This window comes from Hippoglossus hippoglossus, chromosome 10, assembly GCF_009819705.1.
Source record: "Hippoglossus hippoglossus isolate fHipHip1 chromosome 10, fHipHip1.pri, whole genome shotgun sequence".
In the NCBI taxonomy this organism is placed as follows: Eukaryota; Metazoa; Chordata; class Actinopteri; order Pleuronectiformes; family Pleuronectidae; genus Hippoglossus; species Hippoglossus hippoglossus.
In genome coordinates this window covers 16,963,373-16,985,208 of record NC_047160.1, presented here as the reverse complement: position 1 = coordinate 16,985,208, position 21,836 = coordinate 16,963,373, and the positions used below count along the sequence as shown (strand labels likewise).

At 40.8% G+C, this 21,836-nt stretch overlaps 2 protein-coding genes across 3 annotated transcripts; both read right to left on the bottom strand.

Annotated features, from left to right (window-relative positions):
• Positions 1–285: 285 nt before the first annotated feature.
• On the bottom strand, positions 286–1,354 carry LOC117769156 (C-X-C motif chemokine 2-like). The gene is made up of 4 exons (XM_034597853.1): positions 1,187–1,354; positions 965–1,082; positions 712–789; positions 286–594 (listed from the first exon to the last, which is right to left on the bottom strand). Exons 1-4 carry the CDS (start codon positions 1,248–1,250, stop codon positions 552–554), a joined length of 303 nt encoding a protein of 100 aa, XP_034453744.1. The 5' UTR covers positions 1,251–1,354; the 3' UTR covers positions 286–551.
• Positions 1,355–12,094: 10,740 nt separating this feature from the next.
• On the bottom strand, positions 12,095–14,607 carry si:dkeyp-72g9.4. 2 transcript variants are annotated; one of them, XM_034597851.1, is made up of 3 exons: positions 14,140–14,605; positions 13,031–13,211; positions 12,192–12,997 (listed from the first exon to the last, which is right to left on the bottom strand). In XM_034597851.1, exons 2-3 carry the CDS (start codon positions 13,207–13,209, stop codon positions 12,445–12,447), a joined length of 732 nt encoding a protein of 243 aa, XP_034453742.1. In that variant the 5' UTR covers positions 13,210–13,211; positions 14,140–14,605; the 3' UTR covers positions 12,192–12,444. The 2 variants fall into 2 exon arrangements, with proteins under 2 accessions (XP_034453741.1, XP_034453742.1); XM_034597850.1 differs by having other exon boundaries at positions 12,095–13,211; positions 14,140–14,607.
• Between the last annotated feature and the right edge of the window lie 7,229 nt (positions 14,608–21,836).

Here is a 21,836-nt window from a genome sequence, read left to right as displayed (position 1 = left end):
ACATAGGCGATGGGTCGTTGACCTGTTATCTCTGCCTGCAGCGTAGTTGTCCTCTGGTATCTGATACATGTTCAAACTATAGTAAGACCAATTCTCTGTGTCTACAAGACGCCTTAGAGCCTAACTCCCTCGGATGTTTCACGCTTTGCAGCCTAACCTGCGTGAGATCACTGGATATGTGAGCCGGCACGTATGCATTAGCAGCCTTGAACCACCAGATAGCACTGTTGATATAAGACGCAAACCTTAACAGACCTGGAACCGAAAACAATTACTCAATGCTCCATTGATTTTTTTTTTTTTTTTTTTTATTATTTAAAAAAGTTAAGTTACAAACATGCATAGAAAACATAAAATATAAAATCTGTTCACAAGACAAATCAGAGAAAGTAATACAAGACAGAGAAATCAACATAAATAGAAGATAAATAAACAAAAAGTTGATTTCATTTCACGTCTACATTCAATAAAGGTGCCTTCGTGAGGTGGTCAGAGGTCATATGTTTATCCAAGGAGTGAAACAGAGCCACATGTAGCTGTTGGAAGGGAAATCAGCTGGACTGGGGGGGGGTGATGGCGTTTCTCTTGCTCCTTCTGGAAGGAAACAGCAAAACAAGGAAAGGAAATGTCAGACACATCCCAGTGGTGTTATTTTCATTAGTGGTCTCAAGGTGATGCTTGGATTCAGGTCTGTGTCGTGTGTATACTCACAGGATCCGAATCACGATGGCTTTCACTGCCTTCGCCCTGTGGTTCAGGCAGTAGCGATGGCCTGCGCCGGTGGTGACACTGTTGAAATGGACATAAATAGATAAGATCATTTGAAAAAACATAATGGATGAATAAATATAATATAATAAATAGTTAAAAAGTGATCTGCCTGTAAACAGTTTCAATCATGTCTAGATGTCTGAGCTACAGTGTCTTCTCATCACATCCCATATTCTTAAAAAGTGTCTCTTACACAATCTCCACTTTGTCACAGAAGATGGTTGCCGGGTAGATCTGGATGTCCTTTAAATCCGACCCGTCAGTGGAATTATAGGTACGCTGACACAGACAGTTCTGACCGGATTCGTTGACTGCAGAGGAAGAAAGAAAAAGAAAAAACATTTGAGTCAATCACAGTTCTTTTGAATTTCAGCCTCCAGCTTCAACACAGTGAGACGTGAGATTGAAAACTTACGCAGGGCTGTAGAGATGCAGACCGAGGCAGCCAGGAGCAGGAGCACTTTCATGATGCCGGACATTGTTGGTTTCTTCTTTCGGGTCGAGACGACACAGATGCTGCTCTTGGTGATAGAAGTGATCTGGGAGGAGACCAGTGAGTGTCAAAGGAAGACGAGTGTGTTGACAGAAGCGGTGTGAGGGGTCGCCTTAAATATGCTCTCAAGCCACATACCTCATCCTCGCTGTCATCAAGGGGAAATTTGGGTGAGTGGAAAGTGAAACTTCTAAAAGCCATAAGAGAGAAGAAGTGGCTCAATCATTCCACAATCAGGCTTTCCATCTCAGTGGGTTAAAAACCATTTGACCAGATTTTAGATGAATGGTATACATTTGATTTTATGTATGAGAATAAAAAAGGGAAAAAAGTAAACCAGCAAACAATCAAACGTCTATACCCAAACTTTGAATAGAGCTTTTAATATATGCAGCATATTAATGCGCACACACACACACACACACACACACACACACACACACACACACACACACACACACACACACACACACACACACACACACACAGACACACAGACACACACACACCCACACACACACACAAGGGGAGATATTGTCAGACAAGATTATATCTGTTTGCGTTGACATTTTAAGTTATTTGGTGGGAGGTTTCGCAATATGACTGAGACAAGTGCAGCCAGTTCCTAAAGTGTCGAGTTGATTTGCCAGTACCAAGCCCATCAGGAGGGTTGTTTGAATATTTAAATTATTCTTTAAAATAAAAAAAATATAACTCTTATTATATATTTGCTTTATAAAGCTAAATCAGTAACATTATATATGTGTACAACATTAATATTTGTGTCTTCCTATTAAGCTGAATTGGGTTACTAGGACACTGAACTCAATACGTGGACCTGGTGTTTCAATGAAATCACGACAAATTACATCCCTCCTGCCACAATGAGGAAAATAAAGTCAATTAAAAAACAGTGTTGCTACTGTGATGTTTCTGATTGACAGTTTTCAGATTGACTTCTTTCGTGTTTGTATATGTGTGGGCGTGTGGCAATGCACAGTGTAGGTGGGGGTGTTGGTGGTTAAAGACCCCACAGGACGCAACTGAGTCAGTGTTTGGAAGAAAAATGTAAGCATCATTTAATTTATTTTCCTCTGTGCTGGTCTCATGTGATACAGTCCTGTTTTAATATGAACACGGCCATCACACAGACATATACACATGATATATGTCCTCTTTAGGTCACATGTTTGAAAGGAAATGTTTGGTTCCGGCTGAAAGTTTTGTCTGGAGTGTGAGTTTCACTTTGACATTTCTGAACAAAGGAAAATCCCATCTCCTTTTTTCCCTTTTCTATTTATTCTATCCACGATCTCCTTTCACTTTTTATTCTGCATGAAGTCACAGAGCTGCAAACAAACTGTAACTAAAGGATGATCACTTGTGAAGGACAATAAATTATACTGATAATCCTACTTTCTATATGTGAAGCTACTTGCCGTGAACACTACTGTTGATAAGAATGAGAAGGGAAAACAATGGAAAACGAAAATATCTGCTCAATTGTTATATCTCTATATTGTCCTGCTGCTACTACAGTTTTCTGGAGTCTTATTGATATTTCTAATTTTAACAGGTTTTCATATTTCTAGAAATGTCAGAAATGACTGTCACCAAAGCTGTGTGTGTGAAAACACGTTTTATTGTAACGTGGTTGACTTGAACCTTTAAACACGATGACAGTGCATTTTTAAATGATGCAGTGTTTGTTTTTTAAATATGTGGGAAAGTGTTGGAGCATGTAATCATTCAATCTAAATCCCCTCCAAAATCATATTTTATGTATTTATAGCTACAGATCAGTACACTCTCACATTTTCATCCCCCCCTGTACCGACTGCACTTAGCAAGCTTACATTTTTCATGCATCCCTTCAGTTATTATTTCATGGGTTTTACAGATTGGGGACTGGAGAGTGCAGTGGCTCAGTGAAGTGCAGCTGGTTCTCACCAGCACACGAACGGGTTGAATGTCCATTACAACACAGTGTTCCTTGGAAATATATCTTTTTTGTGTTTGCCCAATTGACTGTGGGGGAGGTGTGTGTGTGTGTGTGTGTGTGTGTGTGTGTGTGTGTGTGTGTGTGTGTGTGTGTGTGTGTGTGTGTGTGTGTGTGGGGGTATAAGGGGGAATTCCACGTAAAAACCATCTTTAATAATTCAGGTTCCCTTCTTGAGAAGCAGCTCATAACTTCGCAAAGAGCAAATGTGACCCCACAGCAACTAATAACGTCAGCATCCTGTGTGGCCGGGCGCCTGCCGGCATCCTGCAGACGCCGGCAGGCGCCCGGCCACACTGCCTGGTGTGGTTGCACTTCTCGTTTCATTTAAAAAGAGCGTTTCCATGATCTGCAGACAAGGTGTGATGAAATAAGTGTGACACAAGTGAATGGCTCAAATTTTATTTGTAAAGCGTCAAATCACAATTATCTTATCTTTACATATCTGAGAGAGTCAACATATTCTCTACCCCCCAAGACTGTGTATTGAAATCCTTTAAACTGACCAAAGTTAAATTATTTCTTGATGAGTATTTACTCGAGATGCAGACAGTAGTGTGGGGAAAGAGAAGGTGATGCAGCAAAGATCCCAGCGATGAGTCAAACTCACTATGCAGAAAAATATGAATTACCTCCACTAAAGAGGTTATGTTTTTATCCGTGTTTTATTGTTTGTTAGCATCACCGCACAAAAACTACTCATCCCAAGACCCAGGAAGGAACCCAGATGGGACAAAATAGAACCCATCAAATGTGAGTAAGTAAAGCAAGAGACACACAAGAATTTCTATCAGACATTTTCTTATGTATTATTACTTTAAACATTGACACACCTTTCCGTAATGTAAAACTGTTTCTTCTAATCAATGTTGTGAATCTTGTCATTTCCGTGATGTGTTCAGCTACGTGGCATCTTGTCCTGGGAGACGGATCCCTGAGGTTTCTACGTTTTCTTCCTCTGTTAAAAGAGTTTTTTGGTAGTTTCTCCTTACTCTCGTTGGGGGTTAAGAACAGAGGATGTCGCACCTTGTTAAGTCCTATGAGACAAACTGTAATTGGTGAATATGGTTGATTGATGATTGAAGAGGAGTTTCAAAATAAAACCACATAGATAGATCGTCAACAGAACAGGTGCAGTTTCAACACAACTGCATTGTAGGAAACAGTGTCTTTGTGTTACTGAGATGATGTTGATAGGTCAAAGGTCACACATCAGTTGCACTGGTTAGTGGGAAGTGGACAGTTCCTTTGTGTGGTTCCTGCATGTGGTGGCTTCTCTCCACCATGTGGGTGAGATTAGTCATGTTTAAGGTTTCATATTCCATAAAGGTCTTCCATTAATTATCACATGTATATGTATAAATATACATATGATATATAGTGATATAGTGGGTAAAGATAAGAATGATGTTGTTTAACACCTACACGTGTTCAGAAAAGAACGTTTTTTTACCTCATAGGCCGAGTAGTAACAATAACAAAACTGTTTATTTTAACCGAGTTTAAGAACTTTTCATGAGTTTGAAAATGCCTACTGTTCAGAGATTCAATAATGTTTCACTAAACTTATCAAACACAGTATATATTTTCTAAATATTTGATAGATATGTTTATATAATATATATATACACAGTTTTGATTGGCCACCAGGTCGCTAACAAGAGGCATTTTCGTTGCATTTCATTTACCAGTGCTGAGGTAAGTGTGAAAACCAAGGCTTGTCTTTTCCTTTGATAGACACTGTGGTTGTTTGTTTCTGAAACCGTCGACCATCATGTTCCCCCCTCTGTTCCGACATTAGTGTGTGTGTGTGTGTGTGTGTGTGTTTGGGTGTGTGGGTGTGTGTGTGTGTTCACTTATAAGCTTCTCATTTGTCATTTTAAAAGGACAAATGTGTTTTACTCCATCTTGTTCAGTTCGCTCAGACCGTGGTATCTTGTGATATCATATGAAACTCAGACTAAGGTAACTATTTAGCCGGAAACTTGGTGGAAGGAAGGGACATGGACCAAGAAAGGACCCTTTCAATTTCGGGGCCTTTCTTCCCACTTTCTTGAATATTGTTAGGAAAGGCGTTTTTCCTCTTTTCCTTTTACACGGTAATAATTCAAGGTTTTTGATATAAAAATCAGGCATATTTAGGAGATAGATGATTTATCAGCGTGTGAAATTTGGGGCAGATCCAAATGAATTCTAGATCAAATGGATTTAAATGTTTCATAAGGGGAGTAGGCTTTTTTAAATGGCTACAAACCTGTAACTAGCACCAATGTGTAGCTGAGATAATGTGGAATCAATTGGAATCAACAGTTTATATTGAATAGTTTAGATGTATGTCCAAACTAACACGATGGATTTGGTGCAGAGGGTCTGTTGAGTCTTGATGGAGATATATGCTGTAGTTTTAGTCTTAATTTCCCATCCGCAGTCATATTGATCAACAGAGAGTTGAGCACGGTTCACTATGATATTGTGATGTTGTTTAATGTTAAGCTCTAAATTACCTGCAAGATCATTTCACTTTTGCTTGTATTATGTGTGATCTTAAATGGTTAATTCACCAAGTTGCAAGTTACATATTAGTGATATTGAATTTTTGGGGTTTGCATGAAGATATTTTTACCTTCAGCCTCATACAATGAAGGTGAAATTAACTTTGTCCGTGGCCATCACAGCATTGTATAGTATATTAGTTTGTTTGGAAAGACACGTTTACGAATTTAATGTTTCAGGGTTTCGTTGCATTTCATTTACCAGTGCTGAGGTAAGTGTGAAAACCAAGGCTTGTCTTTTCCTGTGACAGACACTGTGGTTGTTTGTTTCTGAAACCATCGACCGTCATGTTCCCCCCTCTGTTCCGACATTAGTGTGTGTGTGTGTGTTTGGGTGTGTGGGTGTGTGTGTGTGTTCACTTATTAGCTTCTCATTTGTCATTTTAAAAGGACAAATGTGTTTTACTCCATCTTGTTCAGTTCGCTCAGACTGTGGTATCTTGTGATATCATATGAAACTCAGACTAAGGTAACTATTTAGCCGGAATTAACCAATCCACTGTATTTGGGTAAAAACCAAAAGTGAGAGCACCCAAAATGTTGACACTTGTTACAACTTGTTAAGGCTACTTCCGGTACTATAAGTATTATAAGACCTGTAGGAGTCTATGACAGCTGTGTTCTGCCCCATCATCTTAGCAATTTCACTGCTTCATCAAATGTAAACGATCAACTAAACTCAACTTGTAAAGTTATGATAAGTTACAGGTATTTTTTATTTATATTTACATGAAACTTGGTGGAAGGAAGGGACATGGGCCAAGAAAGGACCCTTTCAATTTCGGGGCCTTTCTTCCCACTTTCTTGAATATTGTTAGGAAAGGCGTTTTTCCTCTTTTCCTTTTACACGGATTTCCTCAGAAATAATTCAAGGATTTTGATATAAAAATCAGGCATATTTATGGGATAGATGATTTATCAGCATGTGAAATTTGGGGCAGATCCAAATGAATTCTAGATCAAATGGATTTAAATGTTTCATAAGGGGAGTAGGCTTTTTTAAATGGCTACAAACCTGTAACTAGCACCAATGTGTAGCTGAGATAATGTGGAATCAATTGGAATCAACAGTTTATATTGAATAGTTTAGATGTATGTCCAAACTAACACGATGGATTTGGTGCAGAGGGTCTGTTGAGTCTTGATGGAGATATATGCTGTAGGTTTAGTCTTAATTTCCCATCCGCAGTCATATTGATCAACAGAGAGTTGATCACGGTTCACTATGATATTGTGATGTTGTTTAATGTTAAGCTCTAAATTACCTGCAAGATCATTTCACTTTTGCTTGTATTATGTGTGATCTTAAATGGTTAATTCACCAAGTTGCAAGTTACATATTAGTGATATTGAATCAATAATTTTTGGGGTTTGCATGAAGATATTTTTACCTTCAGCCTCATACAATGAAGGTGAAATTAACTTTGTCCGTGGCCATCACAGCATTGTATAGTATATTAGTTTGTTTGGAAAGACACGTTTACGAATTTAATGTTTCAGGGTTTCGTTGCATTTCATTTACCAGTGCTGAGGTAAGTGTGAAAACCAAGGCTTGTCTTTTCCTGTGACAGACACTGTGGTTGTTTGTTTCTGAAACCATCGACCGTCATGTTCCCCCCTCTGTTCCGACATTAGTGTGTGTGTGTGTGTTTGGGTGTGTGGGTGTGTGTGTGTGTTCACTTATTAGCTTCTCATTTGTCATTTTAAAAGGACAAATGTGTTTTACTCCATCTTGTTCAGTTCGCTCAGACTGTGGTATCTTGTGATATCATATGAAACTCAGACTAAGGTAACTATTTAGCCGGAATTAACCAATCCACTGTATTTGGGTAAAAACCAAAAGTGAGAGCACCCAAAATGTTGACACTTGTTACAACTTGTTAAGGCTACTTCCGGTACTATAAGTATTATAAGACCTGTAGGAGTCTATGACAGCTGTGTTCTGCCCCATCATCTTAGCAATTTCACTGCTTCATCAAATGTAAACGATCAACTAAACTCAACTTGTAAAGTTATGATAAGTTACAGGTATTTTTTATTTATATTTACATGAAACTTGGTGGAAGGAAGGGACATGGGCCAAGAAAGGACCCTTTCAATTTCGGGGCCTTTCTTCCCACTTTCTTGAATATTGTTAGGAAAGGCGTTTTTCCTCTTTTCCTTTTACACGGATTTCCTCAGAAATAATTCAAGGATTTTGATATAAAAATCAGGCATATTTATGGGATAGATGATTTATCAGCATGTGAAATTTGGGGCAGATCCAAATGAATTCTAGATCAAATGGATTTAAATGTTTCATAAGGGGAGTAGGCTTTTTTAAATGGCTACAAACCTGTAACTAGCACCAATGTGTAGCTGAGATAATGTGGAATCAATTGGAATCAACAGTTTATATTGAATAGTTTAGATGTATGTCCAAACTAACACGATGGATTTGGTGCAGAGGGTCTGTTGAGTCTTGATGGAGATATATGCTGTAGGTTTAGTCTTAATTTCCCATCCGCAGTCATATTGATCAACAGAGAGTTGATCACGGTTCACTATGATATTGTGATGTTGTTTAATGTTAAGCTCTAAATTACCTGCAAGATCATTTCACTTTTGCTTGTATTATGTGTGATCTTAAATGGTTAATTCACCAAGTTGCAAGTTACATATTAGTGATATTGAATCAATAATTTTTGGGGTTTGCATGAAGATATTTTTACCTTCAGCCTCATACAATGAAGGTGAAATTAACTTTGTCCGTGGCCATCACAGCATTGTATAGTATATTAGTTTGTTTGGAAAGACACGTTTACGAATTTAATGTTTCAGGGTTTCGTTGCATTTCATTTACCAGTGCTGAGGTAAGTGTGAAAACCAAGGCTTGTCTTTTCCTGTGACAGACACTGTGGTTGTTTGTTTCTGAAACCATCGACCGTCATGTTCCCCCCTCTGTTCCGACATTAGTGTGTGTGTGTGTGTTTGGGTGTGTGGGTGTGTGTGTGTGTTCACTTATTAGCTTCTCATTTGTCATTTTAAAAGGACAAATGTGTTTTACTCCATCTTGTTCAGTTCGCTCAGACTGTGGTATCTTGTGATATCATATGAAACTCAGACTAAGGTAACTATTTAGCCGGAATTAACCAATCCACTGTATTTGGGTAAAAACCAAAAGTGAGAGCACCCAAAATGTTGACACTTGTTACAACTTGTTAAGGCTACTTCCGGTACTATAAGTATTATAAGACCTGTAGGAGTCTATGACAGCTGTGTTCTGCCCCATCATCTTAGCAATTTCACTGCTTCATCAAATGTAAACGATCAACTAAACTCAACTTGTAAAGTTATGATAAGTTACAGGTATTTTTTATTTATATTTACATGAAACTTGGTGGAAGGAAGGGACATGGGCCAAGAAAGGACCCTTTCAATTTCGGGGCCTTTCTTCCCACTTTCTTGAATATTGTTAGGAAAGGCGTTTTTCCTCTTTTCCTTTTACACGGATTTCCTCAGAAATAATTCAAGGATTTTGATATAAAAATCAGGCATATTTATGGGATAGATGATTTATCAGCATGTGAAATTTGGGGCAGATCCAAATGAATTCTAGATCAAATGGATTTAAATGTTTCATAAGGGGAGTAGGCTTTTTTAAATGGCTACAAACCTGTAACTAGCACCAATGTGTAGCTGAGATAATGTGGAATCAATTGGAATCAACAGTTTATATTGAATAGTTTAGATGTATGTCCAAACTAACACGATGGATTTGGTGCAGAGGGTCTGTTGAGTCTTGATGGAGATATATGCTGTAGGTTTAGTCTTAATTTCCCATCCGCAGTCATATTGATCAACAGAGAGTTGATCACGGTTCACTATGATATTGTGATGTTGTTTAATGTTAAGCTCTAAATGACCTGCAAGATCATTTCACTTTTGCTTGTATTATGTGTGATCTTAAATGGTTAATTCACCAAGTTGCAAGTTACATATTAGTGATATTGAATCAATAATTGTTGGGGTTTGCATGAAGATATTTTTACCTTCATCCTCATACAATGAAGGTGAAATTAACTTTGTCCGTGGCCATCACAGCATTGTATAGTATATTAGTTTGTTTGGAAAGACACGTTTACGAATTTAATGTTTCAGGGTTTCGTTGCATTTCATTTACCAGTGCTGAGGTAAGTGTGAAAACCAAGGCTTGTCTTTTCCTGTGACAGACACTGTGGTTGTTTGTTTCTGAAACCATCGACCGTTATATTCCCCCCTCTGTTCCGACATTAGTGTGTGTGTGTGTGTGTGTGTGTTTGGGTGTGTGGGTGTGTGTGTGTTCACTTATAAGCTTCTCATTTGTCATTTTAAAAGGACAAATGTGTTTTACTCCATCTTGTTCAGTTCGCTCAGACTGTGGTATCTTGTGATATCATATGAAACTCAGACTAAGGTAACTATTTAGCCGGAATTAACCAATCCACTGTATTTGGGTAAAAACCAAAAGTGAGAGCACCCAAAATGTTGACACTTGTTACAACTTGTTAAGGCTACTTCCGGTACTATAAGTATTATAAGACCTGTAGGAGTCTATGACAGCTGTGTTCTGCCCCATCATCTTAGCAATTTCACTGCTTCATCAAATGCAAACGATCAACTAAACTCAACTTGTAAAGTTATGATAAGTTACAGGTATTTTTTATTTATATTTACATGAAACTTGGTGGAAGGAAGGGACATGGGCCAAGAAAGGACCCTTTCAATTTCGGGGCCTTTCTTCCCACTTTCTTGAATATTGTTAGGAAAGGCGTTTTTCCTCTTTTCCTTTTACACGGATTTCCTCAGAAATAATTCAAGGATTTTGATATAAAAATCAGGCATATTTATGGGAAAGATGATTTATCAGCATGTGAAATTTGGGGCAGATCCAAATGAATTCTAGATCAAATGGATTTAAATGTTTCATAAGGGGAGTAGGCTTTTTTAAATGGCTACAAACCTGTAACTAGCACCAATGTGTAGCTGAGATAATGTGGAATCAATTGGAATCAACAGTTTATATTGAATAGTTTAGATGTATGTCCAAACTAACACGATGGATTTGGTGCAGAGGGTCTGTTGAGTCTTGATGGAGATATATGCTGTAGGTTTAGTCTTAATTTCCCATCCGCAGTCATATTGATCAACAGAGAGTTGAGCACGGTTCTGAAACCATCGACCGTTATGTTCCCCCCTCTGTTCCGACATTAGTGTGTGTGTGTGTGTGTGTGTGTGTTTGGGTGTGTGGGTGTGTGTGTGTTCACTTATAAGCTTCTCATTTGTCATTTTAAAAGGACAAATGTGTTTTACTCCAGCTTGTTCAGTTCACTCAGACCGTGGTATCTTGTGATATCATATGAAACTCAGACTAAGGTAACTATTTAGCCGGAATTAACCAATCCACTGTATTAGGTTAAAACCAAAAGTGAGAGCACCCAAAATTTTGACACACGTTTCAGGGTTTCAGTTGCTCGAAACCTTAACAAATAGATCCAAACTAACTGCATAGCTTTATATCACTACATGGGATGAATATACAGTATGCCTGTGGTATGACCAGGTCCCTGATCCTCAAATCCTGAACTGTCGGGCAGAAAATAACTACACACCCAGAAACACTTCAATATTATAAGTACTGAACTCAGTAGAGAGAAGTGAACTTCTTATGGGAGAGTTGAGGTTATAAAATATATGATGAGCCTGGTTATGTGGGGATGAATGATGTACTACTGCCCTCTAGTGTTTCAGATTCAAAACTAGAGCCAAGGCTTGCCTCTGACTGTCTTTTATGTGTGGGTTATTATTATATATTTTTTTGCAAAACCCACTCAAACACAGCAGATAACATTTGTTAAAATTTGTTTTTGAGTTGAATTAAAAATCATCTTTTGTTTGTACAATTGAAATTTAATTTGTTACATTTTTAATGTGTTCATGTGAATCAGCAACGTCAGGAATCTGGTGTTTATCTCATCTCGCCGGTTTTTCTTTTGAGGCAAATCTGCTGTTCCGGTGCAGACAACAGATGCTGTGTGTGCACCGTGTGTGTGTGTGTGTGTAGGTTCAGCGGTGTCATCCTCGCTCTGCCTGTGTTTCTCCACACTTGTGTTTACCAGCGCAGGATCCCACGACAGTTACCATAGAAACTCCAGCCCCTGGCACCAGCAGAGGCGAGAGTGGAGTTCATCTTCCATGGGTTTGCACATGCAGGAAACCACGGCTCATGCAGATTTTTAAAAAAAAATCACAGATTAGATAGTTTGGAGTATCGAAAATATTCGTTTATTTATTTATGTGCGGTTCACAAAACACAGAAACGTATAAAAGGACTTTGCAGATTTGTTTGTTTTGTCTGATCCACAGCATATATCAAGAGTAAGAGGGTTGGAAAAAGCAAATGGTGACATCGATGTAACATTACAGTCATGGCAACATGACAAACATTACTTGCCTCTGTGTGTTTTTCAAATGTGTATTTACTTGTTTCCCATAATCTGCATAACACACGTCTACATGTCTCTCCCGATGCCAAATGTCTCGCGCACAGACAGACAGAAAGAGACCTGGACACTTTACTGAGGACATGTCTTCTTCCACAGCTCGTGCCACTATATCTCAGCGATTGCGGGCAGCATGCAGACCCGCACGCGCGCCTCTCGCCACGCGGACCTGCAGTCAGAGATCCACTGTGAGATCAGGGACTGTTTGGCGGCGGGTCTCTGCCTCTCGGCCCCTGCCCCTCTCTCCGCCGGGCTCCCCCTCGGGGCCTCCGACCTGCACGGGCTGTGTGTCGTGGAGATACCCGGGGCCGACGTGTCAGTGCTGGGGTGCAACTCGGGGCAGCTGCTCTTGCGCTGGCGTGGGGGGACCGGACTCGAGGCCCGCGGGATGCTGTGCGCCCTGGAGCGAGCCTGGCACTCCCACGCGCCCCCGTGCTGCCTCGTGAAGCCTCCCTCCGCGCACGCCCTCCTCACGCCGCCCGAGAGGTGGCTCTGGTGTCCGTAAAGAAACTCGAGAGGGTCCGAGTTGCCAAACATCAGCTCGCCGCTCAGTTCTTTCTCCTCCGTGCCTTGCGCCTCCTCCGCGGGGCTCAACTCGTATCTGGTGGACGTTTTCCCACTGTGCCTCCGCCTCAGCCTCTGGGGACCGGCCTCCAAGTGCCTCGTGTGCTGCGTGTTGTCAGGGGAAGCGTCCCTGCTGGGGAAGGTGGGGTGGGCCAGGTGGCAGATGGAGAGCAGGTAGTCCTCAGAGGAGACGGATGTGATGTGAAGCGCGTTGGCCTCATTCCGATCCCTCACCGTCTCCTCGGTGCCTTCTCTGATGGTGGGCAGCAGGAGTCGTCTCTTGGACAGGAGTCTGGACCGCGGCCGCATAGCTGAGAGGGGGGGAGGGCGAGGAGGACAGAGGTCATCACACAAAATACTGTCAATTCATTGGGAATATACACACACAGAGTAATGGACTGTACGCAAGAGTCAAGGGATATTTGTGTTGTCTTCTCATTCATGGGGCTTTTTCCTTTGAAAAGTACATTTCAACACAACATCTGGATGTAGGGACAGCAGTGGACAATATACGCTGTTGTTAAACAATCACATCTGTGTGCTATACACCCTAAAAAGCATTATTTTGATTCACCAGCTTTTCTGAGACTTATGATTTAGTTTTCTTTCTCCATGTCAGAGATGGCAATAGCATAAAGCATAGTGTTTTTTTTCCCCAATCACTGAATTGTTGCCGTTAAATTGACAAATAACTCTTAGTCGCCTGAAGCATTTGGAAACACAGCCACCACAGTCCTTACACTATATCTATCAAAACGTTATTCACATATAAACCTCCCTCTACCTTCTCCCCACTCTCCTCTTCCCCCCCGTTTTCAGACACCATCTGCCAGTGTAAACAGCCCAAAATACAAACAGCCCCAGAAAAGAAGCAGCATAAATACAGGACTATTTTAGCTGGGCTCTCTCAGTCATGTAAAGCCACAGAATGTGTCAGCCTATATTTTTTTTCATGCAACCCCATATTGTTTCAACCCTGAGTGCAGCCCACAGTGTATTTCTGTCCCAGCCTCCGTGCCAAAAATAGTGCACGCCAAACCAAAATACCAGCCTCTCCCTGTTTCTTCCAAGGTGTAACCAGTGCTAAATTTAGACCACACCTTTGGTACACAACAGCTCCAACTGGTTCACACGGCAGCAGCAGCAGCAGCAGCAGAACAGGCAGCCTGTGTATTTCCACCCCGTGCATTTATCAGTAATTATGGAAGATATTTCTGCACAATTTGCTTTCTGACTCACCTGCTTCCGAACAGTCTTTCGTCGAGTCCTCTCTTCTTCTCTGCTCTCTTGCGATCGCAGGTATCCGTCGGCAGGATTTTCCCTCTGCAGCTGGATGTGTGTTTTTAATTCAAGATGCTGTGTCTCCTGCCGGTGATGCTGCTTCTCCGAATCTCCAGCTGTCTCTGACCAGAGGCAGTGGCACATTGCAGGTCTATCGTCTCCTCTCATCCCTCCTCCTCCTCCTCCTCCTCCTCCTCTCTCCCTCTCTCTCCCGTTCCCTTACTTTTGGTTTGCCCTCCTTCCCTGTTTCTATAAATAGACACACCATCCATTTCCTCAGCCCTAGCACTCAGTGTCATTGGCCGACTGTATTGATGGAGAGAGGAAAACAGAGGCAAAGAAAAGAGAGAACTAAGAAATGAAAGGAGAACAGGGGATGGTGAGAGAGAGAAAAGAGGAGATGAAGGGAATAAAACAGAAAACAAAGGAAGGAGAGGAGATGGTGGTTTAGTTTCTTCTTTTATTTCTAATTGTTCTGTTTTGTTTATCAGGAAGAGAACTACGTCACCCCTGGTAATTTGGATGATTTTTCCCAAAATGAATGATGCTTTGTGAAAAAAGAAATCCACATAATGTCCAGCTGTTTTTTGACCTTATTCTGTAAAGCATGTAATGCTCATCATGCCGACTGCTGTTGGAAGCGCATGTGAGAGCGGTGCACATGTTTAATAGCAGGGGCGGACTGAAACAATCATTCAGACAGGGAACCTCATGCAAACCATCAGACCCCTAATTCTGCAGGCTAACTCTATTTGTTCATTAAATAGGTACCAGACTAGTTAGAGATTTAGCCTCTGAGGAAAATCAGCCACATTATGAATATAAACATGTGATTGACCAGCAGATATAGTAAGTAAGATATAGTTATATTAATTTTCTTAACCAATTTAGCAATTGTATGTTACTACAGGAGAAAGTAGAGGCTCTGTGTGTTCAAATGTGTTAATGAAATGTATGCGTGCACAACTCAAAGCTGAAATCACCTCAGGCTTCATGAACAGCACATTGTGAGTCAACACACACTCTGATCTTAGACCCACAAGTTAGAGAAGGAAACAGCCCCCCCACCCACAAAATGTAAAGAGTACAAATCGAATAAACCTCACAAAGAGCAACAGAGGATGGATCCCTGTAACAGGATGGACACATAGATGTGTGTACAGAATAGAATCACATAGACTGACAATCTGGTTGGCAACATTACAGATTATAAACATTCTTGAAGAATATGATGTGGGAGGTAGAACATGAGCCATGTGACCTCCTCTCCTCCATGAAGACCTGGAGAGGAGACAGATTAAACAAACATACAAGAGTCCAAACCAAAGAGAATGGCCCCCCCGCGAGGACGAAGATCCACATCCAAAACATCTGGAGTGAAATACCAACAGCAAGGAGAGGCAGAGAGGAACCAGGATGGCCGCTGGTCGCGAGAGGAAGACATGAGGGGAAAGTGGACAGGGAGGAGGAAAACATTGGGGAATAAATGTCACTAACTGAAATGTGAAGCATAATGGTGAGTTTTCAGTTTGGGTTTAAAAGCCTCAACAGAGTCAGAAAGACTGATGTCATCAGGGAGGTTGTTTCAGCGGAAGAGGGCACAATATGAAAAGGCTCTGCCCTGTAATGTGAGAGTGAATAACACGGGATGGGACACATAAGGAGATCAAAGAGGTATGAAGCTGCCTGCCAAGATTTTGTCTGTCATTGTAGAGGAACCTGAAAGACTGATCTCACATGGAGAGAGGGCGAAGGGAGCCTAAAGTTGGTGTAAAGTCTTCAAAAGTACTGGATTTTGTTAAATAGATTTTCTGAATTCTCTTAAAATTCTAACAGCCATTCGACCACTCGAAGACTTTCCGAGCCATCACATGGCCGTCCAGAAAATCAAGAAGAACCAAGTCTTGAATGGTGTCTTTAATGCGCTGAGGAAAAGAGAGGGTCGGATCAAAAGAAACACCAGACTTCACACTATGTGGAATCACTGAATTACTGTTGCTTGTTCATACTGAGAACTTAGAAAAAGGACATTATAAAACATTCAGCTTTTCACAAGCAGACCTCTAAATATGATCAGGAGGGTTATGAGCTTTTACTTGAAGATGCAGCCGAGTGTAATTTGGACAAGAGGTGAATTATAAAGAGAGGAGAGCCAAGAACAGAGCAGTGGGGTTAGAAAGTATAGATGTAATATTAATGCGAGGAACACAATGTTTTCTTTCAGATAAATAAGTATCCAACCACATGAAAGTCGGTCCAAAGAGGGAAGATTGGTTTTCCAATTAGAGTGAACATCAAAAGATGCACTAAGAAATAAAAAGAGGAGGTGGAACCTGAATCCACGAGATATTTTCCCATTTAAGCAAGTGCAGTTTCAGTGGAGTGGCAATTTTAGAGTTATATGTGTCTGAAAGCTGCTGAAATACAAGACTGGAAGGTTAGAGGCTGATCTATAATTATCTATAAATAAAGTAAATTAATAATATATTAGATCGTAGGAACCAAAACCGACCAGAGATCTTTTGAATGTTTAGCAGGGAGAGAGACGAGGAGGCAGGTACAGTCACTTTGGAAGCCAAGACCAATTAATACAGTGATTCTAGGGATATTGTCTCAAAATGTATGAAAACAGAGATGTTCTGAGCTCCAGAAGTTCTAATGATGGCTTATTTCATCTATTTTGCTGGAGAAGTATCCCAGAACTGTGAGCCTCGTAATTCAGTACAAACTGGAGTTTTAGATTTCTCCTGCTGGCCTGCAGAAGAACGTGTGTGTTTCGTACAAACTTCTTTCACCAGTTTCTTTGATTAGGTTTGGTGCATCTGAGTCAAGGCGACTGGACGGTGTGATAAGTGAGACGTGTTATATTAAAAACATCTAAACTGCAAGATAGAATCAGGTCATGTTTGTCACCACGCTGCAGTGAGTAGGTTCACAAACCTTGTGGGTGAAACCAAAAGAGACAGAATGACGTTACTCAGAGGATCAGAGACCTCAGACCTGTAGAATTAGGTTATGACCCCATTTGTTTAGTAACGTAGGTTGTACATGGACATATACTCAGGTGGGGAAATACCAGTCATTTGTATCAGTAAACTACCTAAGTTTTTTCCAAAATCTACAAATCTAGAATTTACACCTGTTTGATATTCCACAAACTGTCCTTTAGTATGTAGGCTATGGAAACTCTCGGGAAATTATTATTACCTCCGCTGAGGAGGTTATGTTTTCACCCCTGTCCGTTTGTTTATATGTTTGTTTGTGAGCGAGCTAACACAAAAAAGAATCAACGTATTGTCATGAAGCTCGGATGGATGGAAGGATGTGGTGCGAGTCAGGAGAGAAAACATTCTGCTTCGGATCAAGCAATTTGTATAACTTCCTTTCTCAACATTTTTACTAATTTCTCAGGAAACGATTCACGAACTTCAATAAAAACATATTTAGGGAACTGATATCTATGAGTGAGAGAATCTGGTGCAGCTTGATTGAATTTAAGGGGAGTGTTGGGAGGTTTACGCCCGACTGGTGCCATAACACTTTGTTGTCGGTCATAAGAGACTTGATGTGGTGAATTAAGACTCAAATCCCACTTTAGGCAAACGTGATTTCCGGCTGACCTCATAGCGACTGAAGTTCTGAGTGAATACATATTTAGAAGCGATGAATAACAAAGAGGATATTTTTGTCCAGAAGAGTTCCACATCTATTAGACAGAACAATAAAACTCATTCAGGGAAGATGAGTTGAACTTGAAGCAGGAGCGGTTATTTGTGTCTCACGTTTTCATGCAGAGGCATATTTCTCTGACACGCATGAGCATTTGTTCAGAGGCCAATTAGAATAATCTACTGGACATGAAAGTCCCAATTCACACAGAGATTTAGGCCCCTGACCACTGTGGTAATTCAGTGATGGGTTTGCAAACAAGGGTAAAATATTTGGCACACTTACATTAACTTTACAGGGCACTGTTTTGTTCAGTTGATAATGTTACATGTGATAAAATGCCGATAGCACTAATTAGGGGGAACTTCTAAAACACAGCGCTATTGCTTTATTATTTCACAATGAGTAGTCAGTAAATATTTAGCCAGGAGGCAAATAAATAAACAAATAAATGTACAAGTTTAAATATGTGGATGTGTGTATGAGTGTATTTACGATGCAACACAATCATTATTAATTGTAAATGCATGGCGTGTATCACATGACTGCTCACCAGAGGAGTTATACACATTATGCTTCAGAGCCTTCAGTCAACAATCAGCCACTCTGAGGAAAAGAGGAAAAAGGCTTTCTGTGTGTGAACATGTGTGTGTGTGTGTGTGTGTGTGTGTGTGTGTGTGTGTGTGTGTGTGTGTGTGTGTGTGTGTGTGTGTGTGTGTGCGCAGCCTCGACCCCCTCCTCCTCAGTGAGTCACATGAGTCACGTCTTCTTTGCATCTATCCTATAAAAAGACTGCTGGCTTTTTATGGACACAGTCACAAGGAGCTAAATTTGCCTCAGAGACAAACATAAACTCACACACATGCACAGCCTGGCACGTGGCGTTGAAGTTCAGTCGTCATGATGGAAATGACATGTATTTGCATTCCGCTGACAAAACAACAGGCACCACATCAAGTGCGCTGTTTCCGAATCTAAATTAAAAACGTCAGGATGCAAATTCATGAAAGAAACAAAGACGAGATTGAACATCAGTTATTCCGGCGTCTCTTGCTGTGTGCGTGTTTACAGGGGAAGAGCTGCCTCATCAGCAGGCACTGCAGGTGTATTTGTTTTTCTGAACACCCGCCAACAGCGTAGTAGCCAAATCTATTCAAAGTGGTAAAACAGTGGAAACATCATAAGTATAAAATTGATAGAAATCTTTTTTTTATCTTTTTAAGCACAGGGAGGGTTAAACACTTCCAGTGCTGTTGAGAGAACCTCTGCTCTTCTGTTTTGAGCTCTCTAGTTCATGATCAGAGGAAACTTGTATTTCTAGAGGAGGTGGAGGTGTCATCGCTCCCCTGGTCCAGAAACACAAAGACGCCGGTGGTAGCTGAACTCACAGTGCCCTGGGAGGACTGGTTAGCCATCTCTCACCAACAGAACAAAGCAAAGTACCAGGATCTGGTTGATGAGGTGCAGATCAAAGGCTGGCATGCGGCCTTATTCCCCGTCAAAGTTGACTGCCGGGGCTTCCCAGCAACACCAGTGCACGGTTTTCTGCACAAGATTGATGAAATAAAATGGACGGAAGAACTGAAGAACTGAAAAAAAATCTTCAGCACCATTGTTTTCCTTTTCACGCAGGACCAACAAGGCTCAGACACCTCCACAACAACACAGACACCTCCAGAGCGTTCGAGTGAGAATGTCCGGAGATTACCCAGAGTTCAGTGCAGGCCCGAAAGCGGATTTCTGCAGCTTTCTGCTCGTAGCAAAGCATCACTGATGTTTTATTTTCTTAAAGGCACAAGGGGGATTAAACACCTCAGCACTCCTCTCCTCTCTGTTTTGAACCCTCTCGTTCTCAGCCCCTTTGGGTTCAATAAGAATTTGATTGGTATGGGAGGAAGCTTATGTTTTATGGCTGATAAAAGCATCGGTGTGTAGGTGAAGAGAGACGGACTCTTAGAGCTGAAGGACGGATAAATGGAACGGAGTCTGGTTATTGATTTTTATCACAGAGCTTTCCGTTACCAGACAGCTTCTGAGAAATGGTCAGAGAGCGTAGTCATCGTTTGAAAAGCAGAGGGGGGAAGTTTCCTCTGAGAGGTGATTTCGTCTTCCCAGAACCGGCTTTTGAAATACACTTAGAGGAAAAAACTAATCGAGGGGTGGACAAGATACAACGTACTATCATCTAAATACATTTGTTTGTCTTGTTAGTTAATAGCAGTTCACACAATCTACTGGACAGATCAGCACGAAACTTGGTGGGAGGATGTGGTATGAGTCAGGAAAGAACACGTAACAGTTTGGTGCAGATCTGATTCAGGGGGCGGATTGAAGACATCACTCTTTTTAACATATAGGGTTGTCTTTTTTTTTGGTACATTTTCACAGTTTTCCAAAATTATAATTTATGGATCCTGAAGAAAAACTCAGGCACATTAAGGGAGCTGATGTCTATGAGTGTGTGAAATTCGAGGGGAATACAAGGGGAGTGTTGGGCCTTGTCGGAGGTATTCACTCTCCTGAGTGTCATTCCAGTTAAGAGTTTGTTGTGGGCCATAGGAAACTACCTAAAATCCCACTTTAGGCACACGTAATTTCCAGAGAAGACCCTACTGACCTGATTTCTGGGTGATGATATATTTAGAAGCGATGAATAATAAAGATTTGTTGAGAATATTTCATCGACTAATAAACAGAACAACATTATAAAAAAACCATTCAGGGCAGATGTGGTGGGGGGGGGGGGGGGGGGGGGGGGGGGGTGGGGGGGGGACAAACGAGTCCGGAGAATAATCAGGAACCTGTTACTTATATTTCAATTGTATCTCCAGGGGAAGTAAACAGGGCAAAGCAGATTTTTTAAAAAGAGCTGAATCGAATTAATCTGACAAGACAGGAGGAAAAGAAAAGAAAATCATTTGTGGCTGTGAAGACATTATGATTATTTCCAATCATACCACAGCACAGTTCACAACGCAGAAGTGACCTTGTTTGATCTCTCCTTTCAGTGCTCAGAATAAATTAACAGACACTTGACTTATCTCTGACTGGACACAAGATGCATCTTTATTTTGGACTCACTTCAAGGCAAACGCACAGGAAGGTACTGTGCTTATATGGGCGACACAAATATCCCTGTAATTTATCTCTTGGTGTTATTACTGGGCTAACCCACTAAGTTTTACTTTGTCTCCCAGGGGGCGAAATGGTGACAGACGGTTAGTGTTATTGACCACGCCGTCCTAATTTGCTGCTCGGCGTTCCTGACAAGAATTTATGAGTAATCTAATATCCTGATGCCAGTCACGGTATTGATAGACACAGAGGAATCTGCAAGAACTGTAACTAGAGTGATGTGATCACTGAGGACAAAGGAGGTCGGCTTTTGAAAACAATCAACGGGCAGCTTTTGGGGGGGAAAAAAGACTGAAACCAAAAGACAAGTAATTGAATTATGAAAGCTGTGAATAGAGAATGATCTGGAAGTCTTGCAAATCAAGGGTGTCAGAAAACGTTCTTCCATTGAAGTGTAATATTGCATAGTTTCAAAATGATTTTTAACATGTCAATCAGCGTAAGGTTTCTAATACGATCTATACCAGATGAAAAGTTAGAGAGTATGGGTCTATAGGCGCAGTGTAATGGTTTATTTCCTGGTGATCCCAGAATTTCTGCTCATACAATGAAGGCTTCTTAGTTTTTCCTCTAACTCCCGTTGGTATCTATTAATGCAGATAGGTTTAATTTCAGTATTCAAAGGCCTGGATTATCTGCCACCTCAATACAACAGAAGTGAAGGAAAACCTTTATTGCTTTAAGTGAATTAAAAAAGAGTAAACCCCTAACCCTAACCCTTCAGAAAGAGTATGCAGATCTCACTGAGGATAATTTTTGCTGTTGTTTTAACCTTCCATAGTTCCCTGTGAAATAAGTGATTTCCTGGGCCTCTACCATATGTGAGAGACTTTGTAAAGTCATGTTTACTC